This window comes from Pezoporus wallicus, unplaced genomic scaffold (assembly GCF_028554395.1).
Source record: "Pezoporus wallicus isolate ANWC-B61680 ecotype Strahan unplaced genomic scaffold, APGP_CSIRO_Pwel_v1 contig_7073, whole genome shotgun sequence".
NCBI classification, from domain to species: domain Eukaryota; kingdom Metazoa; phylum Chordata; class Aves; order Psittaciformes; family Psittacidae; genus Pezoporus; species Pezoporus wallicus.
In genome coordinates, this window is record NW_026641326.1 from 2,482,355 (window position 1) to 2,499,311 (window position 16,957).

A 16,957-nucleotide genomic window follows, 5' to 3' on the forward strand; every position below is an offset into this window, starting at 1 on the left:
TTATTGTTAGTTCTGATAAAGTTTTAATGGCCCAAACTCTTTAATTGAGAAAAGCCATGACTACCTAGTCAGAACTGTTGTATGATCCATGCCCAACCTTCCCAGTACCTACCCTCCTATGTGGTGGTGTGAGCTCACCCTGCCCACATGTGATGTCCCATGCCGCATGACATCCTGAAGCTCCTGCTGTGTTTCTACCTTGTCCATCTTACCCTGTCACTAGGTAGCCCAGGTAATACCTACCCACAGTGATAAAAACCAGATGAGGGCCCTTCTATAGAGCCAGGAGAGCTATCTAGCTGTGGGAGGTGTAACACTTGACCAACACTTCTGTAAGGTTCACCAGGTTATGAAGCAGGAAAGCAGGAAGAAGAAATGTTGGACACTGATTTACATCAGTACTAGGATACAAATAAGGATGTGCTCTCCTGTCTGTCCCTTTGCCTCTGCCCTTCCTCAAACTCAGCTTCAGAAAGTTGCATGTGAATCACTCCAGTGTTTCCAGTAGTAGTTGTCTTAGCCAGCAGTAGACCCAAATCTTCAACCTGAACCTCTTTGGGTGACTGCACTCTGGCCGGTGCTGTTAAAGGTGTTCAAAGATAAGAAATGGCAAATGGTAGTGACTTGGTCTGTGCAACTTTGAAGAGGACTTGCCCTAGTATTGCTGGTCAGCAATAAGAAATGCTGGGAAGAGGAAAATCCTATGTATCCAGTGTCTGCCCTGCATACAATAGAGAGTACAGGTCTCTTTCTGGACACTCCACATCCAAGTGGGCAGGAGGTAGGTGGAGTACAACTAAAATCTGCCAGAGCCTTGGATCTTCTCCCCTGAGCTTCTTGTAAGAGTAACTGGCCAGGCATAAGACAGAAGATAATTACGCCTTTCTAGCTCTATAGGAACATACCTTTGGTGAAGAAGTGGAGGAGTGGTGCTGTGTTTGCTGAGGCTTCTGGAAGGCAGATGGAAGCCAAGGGAAGATCAGGTTAGATCCTGGTCCAAAAGGAGCTACCAAGACACGTGCATTTTGTTTTCAGAATGTTGATAAGAATCTACTATTACAGTTCAGTCATTCGTTGCTCACTTATCTGACAAGATTTTGTTTTATGAAAATGTTCACAGATTAAAAGAAAAACAAATTGGGAAAACTATGACATTTTACATATAAAACTGTTTTATTTTGTGTGAAATTTAACTGAAATGATCTTAATGATTTATGTAAAGTGAAATGTTGGGTTTTCCTTTTTTTTCTCTTTTAGCCTGGTCTCACACAGGCATATTAATGATTATTTGTCAAAGTCACACTGTTTGCTTACAAGGTACGAAGGCTTTTTAGACACTATAATGACAGCTTTTGATTCACTTGATAATATTTAGAATAAGCCATAAAAGCCAATCTCTGAACGAACAGACCGCTTTTATTGCCTTTTAGTGCTATTACTGCTATCATAAGTGGTAAATTGGCCTAATGCAAGTAATACTGCTGTGTCATGCTGTAAAAACTGCTGCTTAGTTTTATATTTTATTTATTTTTCATGGAAAAAAAAAGGCATGGAGACTGTTCTATCCCTCTACAACTGTTGGTGATTTCTCCAAGTGAGAGGTGGGGCAGCTTCCTCTGGTGTTTGGACTCTTTGTTCAGTGACATAGCATGGCTGATAACAAAGTTAGGACCAAGTGTGTGAGTCAAGTGAATATCTACCTGAAGCTCACAGACTATTTAAATCATAAATAAACTAGAAAAAAAAATCATTGCTTACTGAAAGCTGAAATGGGTGTATTTCAAATACCTTATGCTAGATTTTTTTAAAATGTCTCATAATAGCAATAGTATTTGTTTTAAATAATAAGCATTTAAACTATCTGAAGGCAATGCATTTGGTCGCAACTTCATCTAATCAGAATGACTACCAGGTGCCATAGTTGCTTTTATTATGTTTCTACTGACTTCTGCCCCTCACTATCTCATCTATTGTTTTGCCCACTCTTGGAATATAAACGTGTATTTCAGAGATTTAAAATTCCAGTAACATACAACCTCTATTTTTCTTTTAATGGGGGGGGGGGGGGGGGAAGGTTATTGCATAATTTTATTTAGCTTCGTAGTATGTGAGGGAAATTGTTGAGAAGCAAAGCGAAACAGAAGGAGCTCAAATTGACTTTTGGATTTCCATTCTTTTATCTTTCCCTTCTTTCTCTTTGCTGTGAACTCTTTTCTGTCAGGAATACTGACTAATTTGTCAGCCATGATGTAAGTTTAGGACCAGCAGTTGACACAGATGACATGTCTGTATGATAGTCCTAAGAAGCATTAAGATTCAGCTTGATTTGAGTCAAATTCAGAATTGATATACATGTAATAGCATGTATTGCCCAGCTTATTAAGCTTCTGTTAACCAATAAGAGAGAAGTTGTGATTTGGTTTAGTATTTACTACTTTGGATTCAATGAGTGTACAGAGCAAATGCAGCAGGGTGGAAGTCTGCAGGATCAGCATCTGATAGAAGTGTGTTACATGAAGAAGCCCTACAAAACTGAAATTATCTGAGGATGTACTCTGGTGTTTTTCCTCTAAATTTATTCCTAAGGCCTATTTAGTAAGAGTGAGTCTCATGCAGAAAGCGAGCATGAAGTGTGGGTTAAGAGAGTAAAGTTAACCTTGAAGACCATTTTTCTGACTGTCGACACACAACTCTGAAACCCTAGGAAGGCTAGAGATAGGAAATATCAGTCTGAATTTAGCTTTAATGGTGCATAATAAGAACATGTGGTTGGGGCTTCTTTATCTGAGAACCAAGAGCGAGGCAACAAAAATAAATGATTCCTGTTTGGGGGGGGGGGAGTGAAGTACATTTTAAATTTAGCTGAAACTTGATTATTTCAAAGCCAAATATAACTTCATCATGCCATAATATATGGCCATAAAAAAAAAATTAGTCTAATGAAAGAGAAATGTCTGAGTAATAATCACTCTTCTAACTGAATGCATGCTTGAAATTATATTTATTTTCAATACGTTGTGGAAACAGGAAAAATCATAATCCAACTCTAATTTTGGCATCAAAGTATTTGTGGATACATGATAGCAACATGTTAGTTGCCGTGGTCATGTATCAAAACAGACAATTAGGTGTTAAAAGGGCTTAACCCCTTTTTAAAGACAACTATCTTTACAATCACACAGCTGAAAACTCTTCTCTGTAAATCTGCTGCTTGATGATTTTGCTTCAGTAGGAAGATATTGATTTGACCTGCATTTAAAAAACTCAAGTGATCTTATTTACTCAAAATATGCGCTTCTGCTTTTAAATTACAGGTGCAGTGGTATAGCCAAATTGTATTCCTATCTGCATCTCTAATGCAATAACATTTTCTTTCTTTCAATACTGCATGCAAACATATTTCAGCAAGAAGAACATAATTTGTCAGTAATCAGTTCTCGGATGTCTCAACACTACGATGGCAATGTTTGTGTTTTTCTGTAGAGCACAACAGTCAGCAGTGCATCTATTTCTCTATCTCTGGATCCTACTGATGTTTTCAGGCAGAATTTTTTCCTGCACATATTTCAGTACTGTGTATATTCGTTTATGTGTGAGAGAAGAAAATATTATCATGTTTAACTGCTACAATCATAAGCACATTAAGTAGACAGATAATAAACAATCCATCTGAATTTATGATTAAGTTAATTGTCTGTGTTTTTCTAACATGTTTATTCAGATTAAAGACTGAAATTAGAATGAGACTATATAATTAAGAGACCTTAAGAGACTGTGTGATTCCCATAAAATAAAAATTAATTTAGTTTAGGGGGATAGCAAAGATCTCTGCAACACTTAAATGTCGCTTAGATGGTAAAGAGGCCTTGTGCAATTCTCTTCAAAGAAATGAATCTCAGTTGTAGAAAGAGCCATCAAGAAACTCATGTGACATTGAGGGCTTCAGCACCTAATTTTTGGATATGCCCTTCTGCCCATCAGGCACCAGACTCCCAGATCCAACTTTCTGTATAGCCCACGTAGAGGATTGGGTAACTAGGAGCAATAAGCTAATGGAAGAGATGAGGAAACATGAAGAATTTAAGTGGGAAAACTATTAGATGAAATAGGGAGAAGGGACCACCCCAATGTACGTATGGCTTTCCCACTTGCATTGGGGACTTCCAACAGCTGCTCCTGAGGCAGAGCAGGAGATGCTCTAGTCTTTTCCTACCTATGAGCGAGATAGCTGCTGGTGGGAGCAGCTGGTGGATTGAGCATAGCCCAGTCTCAAAACCCTCTCTGGCTGCTCTCAGCAGTGTGTTGAGACCACTTGTCAAAGGGTTTCTACCTTTTACTGGATAGTTGAATCTCTAGCAGGAGCTAGAGCCAATTTCCTGCCCTTCATGCAGGTGTCTTGCCTGTTGGGCTATAGTGTGCTTTTTTCTCTCTGGACCAACCAGCTTTAAGTGGTCCACCCATAGGCATTTAGGAATCTCCTAACCACAATATTACATAGAGTATCTGATAGCTGGGGTTGAGAGTTTCCTTCTGGAAGGTGTGAATTGGAGTCTTTTCAAGCAACCATTTGTTCTCAGCACAGATACGAAGTCACAAGAGCTACTTACTAATCACTAAACTGTTCTGATAAGGAGTTTATGTCCAGTATTTTATTATTAGACATTTAGGGTAGTCACTCCTAATGTCTAAATGTCCTCTCATTTGGATTTAATTCTAAACAGTTATTTCAAAAATAGATGGAAAAATAATTCCTTTGAATCTCAGCTAACAATGAACATTAAAACTAATTCCACTTTTGATCTTCCTCTCAACTTTTCCTGTAATATCTTCCATCAGCAATAGACAACCAGCATGGCCAGGGTTTAGCCCATCCCACTGTGTTTTGTTTTGAGTACTTATAAGCAGTTGTATTTTGGAGAATGATGGCAAATATTCAATGAGATGAGGGGATGCCTATTTTTTCATAACTTAATTATTCTTAGTCTAAATATTTAATTGAACCCCTTCAATAGTAAGGGCTTTCTCACACCTCTGTGACTGTCAGTCTGGATATGTGTATCAGTGTATATATAATCTTACAGGCCTATAAAACACCTTCTGAAAATGTCATGAAAATGGCACTGAACTGCTCACACCCATCTTTATCCTGCCTTCAAGCTCAGGGTAAATCAGGCCTGCACAGTGGTGGTCTTGATGGGATTTCTATCAAGGAATTAAGTTTTATAAATGACCTAAATGCTCATTAATGGGTTTTTAATGTCTGTTTTTTCATAGTTTTTAAATATCTAATACAAAATTAGACACAAAGGTCTTACTGTCTCCCTCCAGAAGAAACTGGTTATAACACAGAGGACATTTGTATTACTTCTCCAGATTAGACAGAATACTAATAACAACAAATTTTTTTGAGCTTCCAGAAATTCAGGGTAAAGTTCACTAAAAAAAAAACAATGTTGGGCTCCATTTACCTTGAAGACAGGTAAACCACTCTGAGAAGGGAATACATGTGTTGGAATCTAAAGCCAACAACAGCCTTAATGGGGAGCAGTTATACATACAGTCAAACATTGAAAACTATGAAGCTTCTGAAATACTTAATAGCTTTTATTAGTACTGAATTTTCTTTACCATCCAGGTTACTTTATTCTATTCAGTACAGGCAGCTTTCTGGCTTGTGACACCTTATATCTAGGAGACCAATTTGGCATTTGACCCTTCCCTTTATGAATTGAAGTGGTTAAAATAAGGCATGTGGTTTCATTGCTTCTGCCTCATTGATGCCCTAAGATGATTACAGGTATCTCTCTTAAACATAGTGGGACAAATGAAACCTTTTGCAAGCCAATGCAGCTCTGTTAATTAAGCTTTAATGGAATTAATCACTGCTTTGATACTGACCCTTAGGCTAAGATTTTCTGTGCACCACAGTTTGCCATCATAAGTAGGAACAGTTGTGGAAGCCCTTGGATATGTATATTCTGTTCTAGCATGTCTATTGCTGTGAAAGTCAACTACTAATGAGGGTCTATACTGTTGTTCCATCTTTTCTCTACTGATGCAACTGAGGGCAAATTTCTGAATTTTTGCCCAACTACAGTAAAGAATAGAATTGGTCTGGAATGCTTCCAGGGGTGAATGAAACAGGTCTTCCCCAGCATTGGCACTTGAATGAAATAGACTTTCTTCTTCCTTTGCGGAACAAATTTACTTAAGGCAATCAAAGCTAAATAAACCTTCACTTAAATTTTTGCAGTCGATATCTAGCAGAGAAGTATAACTTTAAACTTAACCCTATCACCCAGAGAAGTATCACTGTCTTTACTGTACATCCATTCCACTTTTGTGGCAGTATTCAAAGTCTTATATCTCCAAGGGCCCTCCAGTTCAAAGATCAAGGACCACTCAGCTTATAAAACTATAATTAGGAGTGGTGAGCTGGGACCATTGCAGATTTCATATACTCCCTCTGCATTGGAAGAGAGTCTTTAAATCTGCTGGTTTACAACTTAAAGGAAGGGTTGTCTTGATTAATTCATTTGGTCATAGTCCTGAAGCTGACAGGGCATCTTCCAGGAATTTGAGCCCCCTGGGATCCTTGTCATCAGTTTTTGAATGCTTTTTTTTTTTGTATGTGTGTGTGGTGTTCTTATCTGGAAGCAGTCTGCTTGGATTTCAGCATTCATCTTAAAAGCATTTTGGCATTTTCTGTTACATGAAGCTGAGAGGTATTTCTTTGTTATCAGTCCTCTATAAAGCATTTCAATCCAATGACTTATTTCAGGCTGGAAAAACAGTGAAAAAAGCAAAATTCAGGAAGCAAGTGTCCAAATGTGTATGTAAAACTGCATTCACTGCCTTTGGAGTTTTTACAAAGGAATTCTAAAAATGGCATTTAGCTCCCTTAATGTAGGGCTGAAAGCCGGATCACAACTCTCACCTGAGAATAATCTCATAAGTACAAGCCTTGTACTTTTACATCAGCATCTACAAACCGGGTAAAACACTGTCAGGTTGTGAGAACTGGGAAATGCCCTGCGTGTCTCCAGGACAACTCTCCTGCAAAACCAGCCTCACGGCATCATGTCCTTCCTGTTTTATTACTCCTTGTAAAAGTATCTTAAAGCCCCTGAGTAACCAGTGAGAGGGGCGTATTGGGGAAAAGACATTTCTGAGTGCTGAAGTACAGGTTTTGCCATTACCCCCGAGAATATAACTGAAGAACCAAGCGGTGGGATGTTTTGGTATGGTGCAGTTAGGAATAGCCCCCTGTATTGGATTTCTGGGAGGTGCCACTAAGAAATGTGGCACAACCTCACCCAATGGAATTACTTCTGGAATGAGATATTGAGTAATGTGAATAATGTCACTATGGCCAGCTCTATGATACGAGTAGATCTTCCTTTTCGTATGAACTGAAATGGAGAAATATAATCCTGAACAGAGGCTCTATTTACCACTTAAGCCCTATTTTATGGTTTAAATGCTGACCTTGTATTGACCCTCAGTACAGGGCTGAATTTCACCCTACAGCAAAAATCTGCTGGCTAGAGCAGTGGATTGAAGAAATTGGGGCTAGACTTTTTACTATTTTCAAGACAATGAAAACATGCTTATTTTAGACAAAAAAATGTTTCTAATTTATGAGAATTTTAGTGCAGAAAGGGGCTACTTCGGAGAAAGTCTTGAGATTAGAATTTCAGTTATATTTTTGGCAGGAGAGCAAGGAAGGCATTTCATTAACTTTTCACTGGAAGTTATATATGGAGGGCATTTGTGTACACAGCTGGGCAGCATAAAACAGGAGGGCTTTGTGTGAAAATATCCTGAAATGAAATTTCATTTCTGTGCAACTTGGATCTGCAGTTCCTGGGCTGCTGTGGCTGGTTTTGGATGAAGCCGTAGGAGGGCAGTGTTAGGCCCTCACACATTTTCTTTTGCAGTTGATGTAGAAATAGTGAACAGACCACTGCTGGTCCCTGTGCAAAATCAGTGTCACCTTTTACAGCTTTATGTCAGTCAGATAAGCTCCTGCCTGCTCCCACGTATCCATATGGCTGTAATCATCAAGTGATACCAAGAGATTCGTTTGTAGGGAACTCCAAAAGCCACATGCTGAGGCTGGTGTGAATTTAGCTCTGCTTTGACCTCTCTTCCCTCCAGATGGCTGCTAATCTGGCACTAAATCACCACCATGGTGGAAAGAGGCCCTGGTCCATGTGGAAGAAGCAGCTTTGTGCTGGTAGCTGTCTGTGTAAGGTGGGAGCATCCCTGAGTCAGCCCTTGGGAGTGTTCCTCATCACAGGGTTCTGCATTTCTAAAGGCTTGACTTGTGTAGCTTCCAGATTTCACAGTACCTTCTTAATAATTATGCTTGGTTAGGAGCCTGGAGAGATTTCTCGTTTGGGGTGTGACGGTCTGCTTTTGCACATCTTGCAAATACATGAAACAAGTGAGAACACATGCCCATGAAGAGGACATTTCTTTATTACCTTCAAGCTGCATTGGTCGTTCTTATACACGTATATTCATATTTTATATACTTTGTCACTTATGTCATTTTGTGCATGTCAGCCAAAGGTATATAGGTGGGGATAGTGCATGTGCTGGGGATTCCTGCTTTAGTGTTTTAGGGCAGAAATGAAGATTCTGCATCATCATCTGCAAGGTTAATTTCTTTGCAAAATATTTTGTAGACTTTGGCATGGAGATCAGTCTATCTCCATCCAAAACTGCCTCCCATCTCCAAAGACAAGCTTGTTCCCATGGGAAGAAACAAGCTGAGATAACTGGCTCCACTCCTACACAAAATAGGAGTCATTGTCTGGCTTTACTCCTATGTCCCTGGCTTCCCTTGAGTTGGTTCTCATCAATGCTAAGGTCAGAAAAACGGAACTACCTTTTCCTAGTGGTCGTTCATACCAGTTCTGGTTCATTTGCGCTTGATGGTCGGATGCATACCCTCCAAACACGGATTTTCTCTTCTGTAGTGTGATCTTTAGAGATAATAGTCCTGAGAAACATGCTATACTATCAGAAAAGATTGCTGGTATATATCCTTCACCTTGACACATCTTGGGATAGGTCTGTGATGATTTACCATCCTTGTTCACTCTCTCAGCACAGGGTATATCTCACTGTCCACACTTAAGTGTGAAGTGCCTTAGGAGGTACAGAGATGTTTAGAACTTAAAGTCTAGCAAACCTGGAGCACGCATTTACTAGTCTGCTTCCCTGTTTACATTTTGTTTATGCCATTATAGTTCTACAATCTGTTAGGTGCTGTGGAGGAACTCAGGCCCTTCACCAAACAAAAAGCTTGTGGGATATGCAAGAAATAAAAGGAGAGGACAAATATGCTGTTGCTCATTTAAAAAAAAAACAGAGTCTAGGGCCATGATTATGTAGATTTTTCTCTCCAAGACTGTACTGGCTTATGCAACATTATTTTTTCCCATTTTCCTTTAACACTCCTCAGTCTTCTAGTGCACTCATAGCAGGGTGTGGGAGCGTGGCAGTGGGTGCAAATGACTTACTGAGAGGTAGAGTCATGAGTAGGACTACTTATGCTCTTCCTGCTGACACAATAAGATACAATCCTATACATGCAGCCTCAAGTTTTTCTGTAATACTTACCACAAGGCTGGTTTGTTTTCTGTTTTGCTTTGTGGAAAAAAATTTCCCTCAGAATGAGGCTTTGCTTTCTGCTTTTAGAGGCTTTGAGACAGAAGCAAAACATCTTCTTCCGAAAGATAAATAACTGGCAGCCAGATTAAAATCCCCTCTCCCTGCCATGATTAAACAGCTTCTACCATTGAAAACCAACAAAGTAGTAATAGGCACGTTATTTTGATGTTGACCCATTGCACTACCAGTCCATGACCTATTACTTAGCAATGCATTGGTTAAAAAAAGTGAAGTCTAGGAAAGGTACTAAAGCTGCAGCCTAGTCTATATTTTTTGTTTATTTCTGATACTATGTGGTTCATCGTTCTTTCTTTTAGAAGGAACAAATAATCAATACAAAACCATGAATAAAAATAACTTTTCTTTAACACTGGATGCTAAAAGAACATATAGTCTTCTTACTGTGCCTGATGGAAACAGTACAAGTCTGTTCTCCACAATTCGTTGTTTATTGGAATGCCTGAAATCTATACATGAGGTATTTTTAAAATATTTAAACATAGAAGTTAAGCTTCTGTTCCAGACAATTTGGTTCACCATATTCTAGAAATCCACTGTGTACCACAGAAGTGCTTCAAGCAAAGAAACAATAACAATTTTTTTAAAAGCAAACTTCAATATATGATAAAACAATGTCAATATTCTTATCTCAAGGAAAATATGAGACACATTCAGCTATTTATTGACTCAGCTGCTGTACTAAACCTTCAAGGCCCAATTCTGCTCTGTGGTACTTTAGAGAGAAGAAATGCCAACAGACAATGTTTGGCTCTTTCTGAAAGAGATTATGGCTGCTCCAAGAAGAAAACAATCAAAACATTACTAATGATGCAGAAACTCTGGATAGTGTCTCTCCTTAGGAAGGGGAGAAAGAAAACTTTGTGGATTAGCATCACTAAGGGAGATGAACTCAGGAACTTGCAGGTGTGAGAGATGCCACCTGGCTATTGGAGTAGGTCTGGACCAGGTGATAAATAACCATATGGGGCTCTGAGGGCCCATGTCATCGGTCTTATCCTGCCCAGAGACGTGGACCAGTTAAAATCCTCCCTATGTTTACACCCCTTTTCTAAGGCAAAAATCTCTTGTCTCTCTTCTGATGGGGTAAAGATGCAGTTCAGTTAGGTGTTTGCTATTTACAAGTTAAAGTGCAATGTTATACTGTAGGATCAAACCTGGATCTCACTCAGTTGTATCACCCTCTGTAATGCTCAAACTGCAAATCATCCGCTTGCAGAGTTTTTACTGAGGTTAGCTGACACCTTGCAAGCAGAGGATTTTGGGTGGCCAGCCAAACAAAGTCTGCATGTTGGCCAGTCAGCTCTGCCTGAGCATGATTTCCATTCTGCGGAAATGCTGCATAAACAATGAAGACTGCAAGGCAGAGACATTAATTTAGATCTACTTTATTGCAAACTCTTTTGCAACTAAAAGATCTAACGTACTACATGAGCTTAAAATAGTGATGCACATCTTACAGATGACATAATAGTAGCTATAAATGGGCCTCTTTCGCAATACCCCGCTACTGAATGTTTTCATAATATGAGGTCACTTGTTGAATCTTCCCCAAATACTTTTGTTAGGATTAGAATATAGCTGTTCTCATTAAAAACTATAATTTACATTTAATCACAGATACTCAGTTTTTATCATGTGCATCTTGGAAGTCTGTGCTTTAAGCCTCTAATTCATGTTGTTTTTTTGTGTGTGTATGAAATACAGTAAAGTGACTGCTATGATGAGCAAACATAAAGGTGTAATAATCTGTGTACTAACTCATTAAATGATTTTTTTTTAGAGAGAGATATATTTAAGAACCTTTCCTCTTTATGTGCACAGGGATATGCACTAAGAAAGCCCTTACAATCGTATGTCTTTCTCTTCTAAAGTATTTTAATCAATGGAATGTAATATTTGAAATACCAGTATTTTGGTGCAAATGAGTTACTTAATACCTGTCATTTTTCAGCCTTTAAAACTCTATGCATGTTTTCTAGAACTTCTCTACCTCTGAGGGTCTGTACTTCATAAACTGCTGACAACTGATGGATGCTGGTTTATTCTAGGATAATACACTACCAAATCCATAGATTCAGGGTTGATCTTTATTTGTGTTTGAGAAAATCAAACAAATAATCCAAGTCAGTAATAGCCTGACTTAATAAAAATTTTCCATCAAAATTAAGATGATCCATACTTTCTAGTGGTTTGTAGTTCAGGTAAATAAAGCTTTCCCAGGAATGCAAGAATATCAGAAAAATGAGCTTTCACATTACTTTAAAATTTGGTCATTTAGGCCTTCCTGCACTGTAAGCAAATGTACATGCTTGTTTCATAGAAGTCAAGTTATGGAATTTGTGTGGTAGGAATTCCTGGCCATATTTAAGCTTTAAGGTATTCTTATAAGCCTTTTTCTTCAAATAAGAATTTTTAATAAATGAGAAATATCTCTGAACTCAAACCAATAACTAAGAACCAAGGAATGCAACTTACCTTTCTTCAGCCAAGAAATATTTTGCTTGTCATGTTCAAAACTTTCTGCTGGTTTGATTTTTACCTTGTCTGTATTGGCTTCTGACATCTATGGGGGAGAAAAGAATTTTGGGATGACAAGTTCTTTTAAAGAAAGTTTCTGATGAAGAAATGTATATGTTCTCTCTTTAGGTTTCAGCTATTATAAATCGTGCTTACTTATACAGACACACTTTTTCCTGCAGATTATTGATACTAGGTAATATCTGAGTCATTAAATTTATGTTCTGTTCCTAAATGCTTTATCAATATTACAATGTTGCTGTTTGCAGACAGATTCTTTTGTAATGTAACCATAATTTACCTTATGAAATGAATGAGTGATATGCTTATAGAATGCTGGTAATAGATGTACATATAACACATAGATTCAGTCTGGCTAAAAAAAAAAAGAGCCATCCAGGCTGCTGTTTATTGCGGTTCAAAGGTGCTGTAAAGCCTGCTGTCAGAGAGGTATAATTATATAAATAATGGTAAATATTTATAAAGATAACTTGAACAAAGTGTATCCAAAAAAGAGATCTTTACTGCCACTTGTGACAATTTATTTGCTGTAATGCAAAGAATCTCATGCAAGTTACAGTACCTGAGGGTATTATGTATACAGTAGCTATCAGCCCGTACACTGTGGTTTACTTCCATTGCCTGCTAAGAATAAGATTAGACTGTCCAGGCTTCTTCTAACTGCTTTATATTTTCATTGAATCCAGTTAGCTAAAGCATTTCTCTATTTTTACCTGTATCTCCCAACCGGGGGTGAAAGCAGCAGGGATCAGACGCCAAGGAGGAGTGCTTTCGGCCGAATCCCTCGCTGTGTGTTGATGTCCAGCATTCCCATACACTGACAAAACTGAAAGGATGAGCAGTGCACTCTCTGCCTGCCTGCTGTGTGGTGCTAGATTTGTCTTGCTGCCAGAATCAGACAACTTATTGCTGAGGGTTTTCTTTTTTTTTCCCCTTTTTGTTTGCTGTGTCGGGTAGGAAAGGAGGGGGGTAATCAGCATTCTAACATTAGTGGAGGGATTAAAAAAAACCTTCCAAAGCTTTGCAAGGAGAGAAATTGGTTTAGAAAGGTTATTACTGCAGTTCATAACCCAGTGAATCTGCAAGAAGAGGAAGAAAGTAAAAAGGGAACCAGGAAATTAATAGCAACAAATCAGTAAAATGTGTCAATGTTTTGGCTAAATTTAAGTTTAAAATACTGAAGTTATTAGAAAGTATGTAGAAAATTATACCCTGAATGTCTATTTACAGCTGGCACTTTGACAAAGAAATGGTCTCATCCTGTGAGGAGCTCAGTGCTGTGATGCTTCTGAGCTCAGCAGGGTGAAATTCGTCATCACCTAGGAGGGCAGGTCTGCAGAGATGAACAGTCATTATCTCCCTTGCGACAAGGTTGGGTGGTCCATAGTGGAGACAAGCCCTTGTGCTGGGTGGGCTTGTCAGTAAGCAGCACAGAGGGCAAGGGGAAAGTCCAGAGTACTCCATACATTGAAGGCACCAAAAATTTAAGGTTAGTAGTTGGCATTAAAAATTCTCTTGCTGTAGTTAGCAGCACTATCGCTGCAAAGTTAGTAGGAGTAGGGTGAAGCCTAAAGAGAGCAAGATTTTAGGATGTTCAAATGTTGCATCTTACTTTTTCTATAGGGCAAGAGGAAAATAACACTCTGCTTCCCAGAACTGGATTTTGAAAATGGTGGTTGCAGAGCACATACAGAATTACTCCGTTATCTTACTTTTTAAGCAATATTTACAAAATTTCAAGCAGCATTTGTCACTAGATACTATAATCCAAGATCCCAGTGCTTAAGTGTGGCCAATAAATAATAACATACTCCCTCTGTTATGACAATTATCTTCGTCTACTCTCCCATCACATGTCATTCTTGCAAGAAAGAAATGTTTTTCTCTTTTTTTTTTTAATCTCCTGTGCCAACATAACTGAGATTCTTCTACCATCTTTAGCTAATTGTGAATTGCATGGTAAGTGCCTACTTACATCTCCAAATTGCAATGATTAGTCTTGCATGGTTTGAAAACCTATTTTAAGCAGGGTACTTTGGGAATAATTGCAACCACAGGGGGAAAACGTCTAGGGGTAATATTTTAAGACCTTTTTTCCATTCCCCTTGGATGTAGCTTTGAGAATTGTGTATCTTCAATTGCAGCTCCTCTCTTTTCCCAGAAACACTTATTTTTTTCCATGTTGTTACACCTGCAATGCTTTAAATTTAATCTTTGGTGTTGATTCTTCAGCTGGATTTGTCAGGGCAGGCTATAGAGCTCCTGCTGTGTCCTAATAAAATCAGCTAGGCTCCACATAGATCCATCTAGACGTATGTGATTGTGACTTGGACCTGGTGCTACTGTGCACTTCAGAAGCGCTGTTTAAAATGAAGATATGGGTTGTTTTCAAAACAAACTAGCAAAAAAACCATCTTTCTCTAGTTCATTTGGCCCCACCTCCCTGTTTTTCTAGAGAATTTGTCAGAATCCTAATTTCTCCCAAAGAAAGTAAAATAGATAAGAAAACTCCCTCCAAACCCAGAGCTCTGAAAGCTGCTGTTGCTTGAAATAAATTCCCCTTCAGTTTTGTTCTTTAGGGTTTTTCTCACTTAAACTCTCCTTGAAACTAGAAAGAGCTAGGACTGAGGTAGATTCAGCCTCAACGAGTATAAGAAACCAGCTTTGCTGGCAGCCCATTGCTAAATGTATCCCCAAACCCAAGCAAACAGAAGCCTGGCTTTATATCTGCGCTTCAACAAAGATAATGCAGATTACTATTGAGATGACTACTTCATCTGATATTCTCAGCCGAGATGCCCTGTAGGACCCCTCTGAGTGTTGGTAGGAAGCCTAAGTGCAGAAGTTACCTAACCTCAACCTTGGGAAATAGCCCACCATTGGGTTAAGAAAACAATAACCAACTTTCCTAGTTGGAGTATTCATCATTGCTGATATTCAATTAACGGTCCTAATGTCTTAAATCCAGGGACATTAAATGTAACCTTTCTTAATCTTGATCAACTTCAGTTTTCTACTGAGATGTGTTCCCGTGTGCTATTTTTTGCCTCTTTTAATTAAGTTATTTTGGATAAATGCATCAATATTTCTGTTTCCTAATCAATCTTAAAGCAGTTAGAGGAAAGTCAGGCTTGCCATGCATTCTTAGTAATGCCAGGTGTTGCAAAGCAAGAAAAAAGATGTTATGAGAGAAGGTCATTAATATATTGAGTAAACTTGTTTCTATTAAAGCTATAATTGAATTTTTAAAGCCCTGGCCCATTTTAAACACCGAACTTTAGTTTATGGTTTGATAATTCATTTCACTTTTATTTTATAGGTTTTCTTTATAGCTGTTAAATAGCTATGGGCTATCACTTGCTCATTTTCCTTCCAGATTGTGAAATAGGGTATTTATATGGAGGATAACAAAAAATAATTATAATGCCAAAATAGATGTGATATCAATCAGTTGCCAGATAAATGTACTGTATCAAGTGCTTGTTGAGATTCAGGAGTATATTTTTCTGGTCTGCTCAACTGGGAGTGCATTCAAGTCTTTGCAGAGTTAGAGAATAGGAAACATTAATAGACTGTAATAACCATCAAAGCAGGGGAAAAACTTCTTGTTGCTCCTAGCAAGCATCTAAACTGTCAAGGTTTCCTCATGTACTTAATGTTAGGTCAGGAGTCCAGAATCAGACCCTCTCCTGAGTCTCAAGGAGGATGTGTAACCATAGCTAGGAGAGGTTTTGGGTACATTTATGGGTATAGTATTTACAGCATGATACTTCACTACCAAAAGTGACTTACTGAGGATGTGAACTGTGTGCCCAGAAGTTGAATTTTCCACAGCACAGCATTACATTAAGCAGTTATTTCTTTCTTGCACAACCCAGGTAAAATGTAGCCACGTGTCCACTGGCAAGTGGCGCTCTGTACCTTTGGAATACCCCACACTGCAGTAAATGTGGCTTAAGGAAAAAAATAATCCTATGATGAAACTATGCCTTTGCTTCCTTTTACACCCTGGGGTGATCATTTCCAATAATAAAGTGAGTATAATGTGATGTGCCCTGTCAAAGTTAAGGAATCTCTTCTTGATCATGTATCTGTAGGTAGAATATTAAGTTGTGGGAACATGATATACAGCCAAATTATTCTGGTGATTGCATGTAAAATGCATGGTTTTTTAGCCGAACAGTCATGTCCTGTGAGTGCTTCAAATGCAAAATAGTCTGTTTATAGAGACTACCTCAAATGCACTGACAAATGATCTATATGCTGCAGAGGCTCTGAGCAGTACTGAGACAGTAGGGTTTTGTTCCCTATTGCTCTGCCTCTTAGGCACTCTAGATAATTTTTCAGTGACTGTGTCCTGCAAAGGGAGGCATGAGGCTTTATTTCACTTTTCCACTCAGTGCCACTGTAGGTCAGCGAATGTCTGGGAACATGCTTAAACTCGAGAATGGAATAAAGCTTGAAAAGAGTTGCAAAGGCAGGTTAGAATAGAGCTTATCAATAAGTAGTAGATTAAGAATGCTCGATATTTCCACTGAACAGTAAAAAGGGAGTCTTAGTGTCTTTAATCTTCCAAGAGGGTAAGAGGGGGGTTACTTGGTGTCTGTGCTAAAAAGTGATGATGGGGACAACGTTAGGGTGAAAGGCAAGTGTGAAATGAAGTTGAAAGGATAATAGTATGGTGCTGGGATGGGGAAGGCAGAAGGACACAGCC

At 38.6% G+C, this 16,957-nt stretch overlaps 1 protein-coding gene across 2 annotated transcripts in view; it reads right to left on the reverse strand.

Moving 5' to 3' along the window:
• MDFIC2 (MyoD family inhibitor domain containing 2) overlaps window positions 1–13,106 on the reverse strand; it is a 47,226-nt gene extending 34,120 nt beyond the window's left edge. For both annotated transcript variants that reach the window (XM_057422933.1, XM_057422932.1), the window contains exons 1-2: window positions 12,957–13,106; window positions 12,181–12,268 (exon numbers count right to left, since the gene is read on the reverse strand). In XM_057422933.1, the coding sequence (XP_057278916.1) occupies window positions 12,181–12,268 (88 nt within the window). In that variant the 5' untranslated portion in view covers window positions 12,957–13,106. The remainder of the gene's footprint in view (window positions 1–12,180; window positions 12,269–12,956) is intronic.
• Window positions 13,107–16,957: the final 3,851 nt, after the last annotated feature.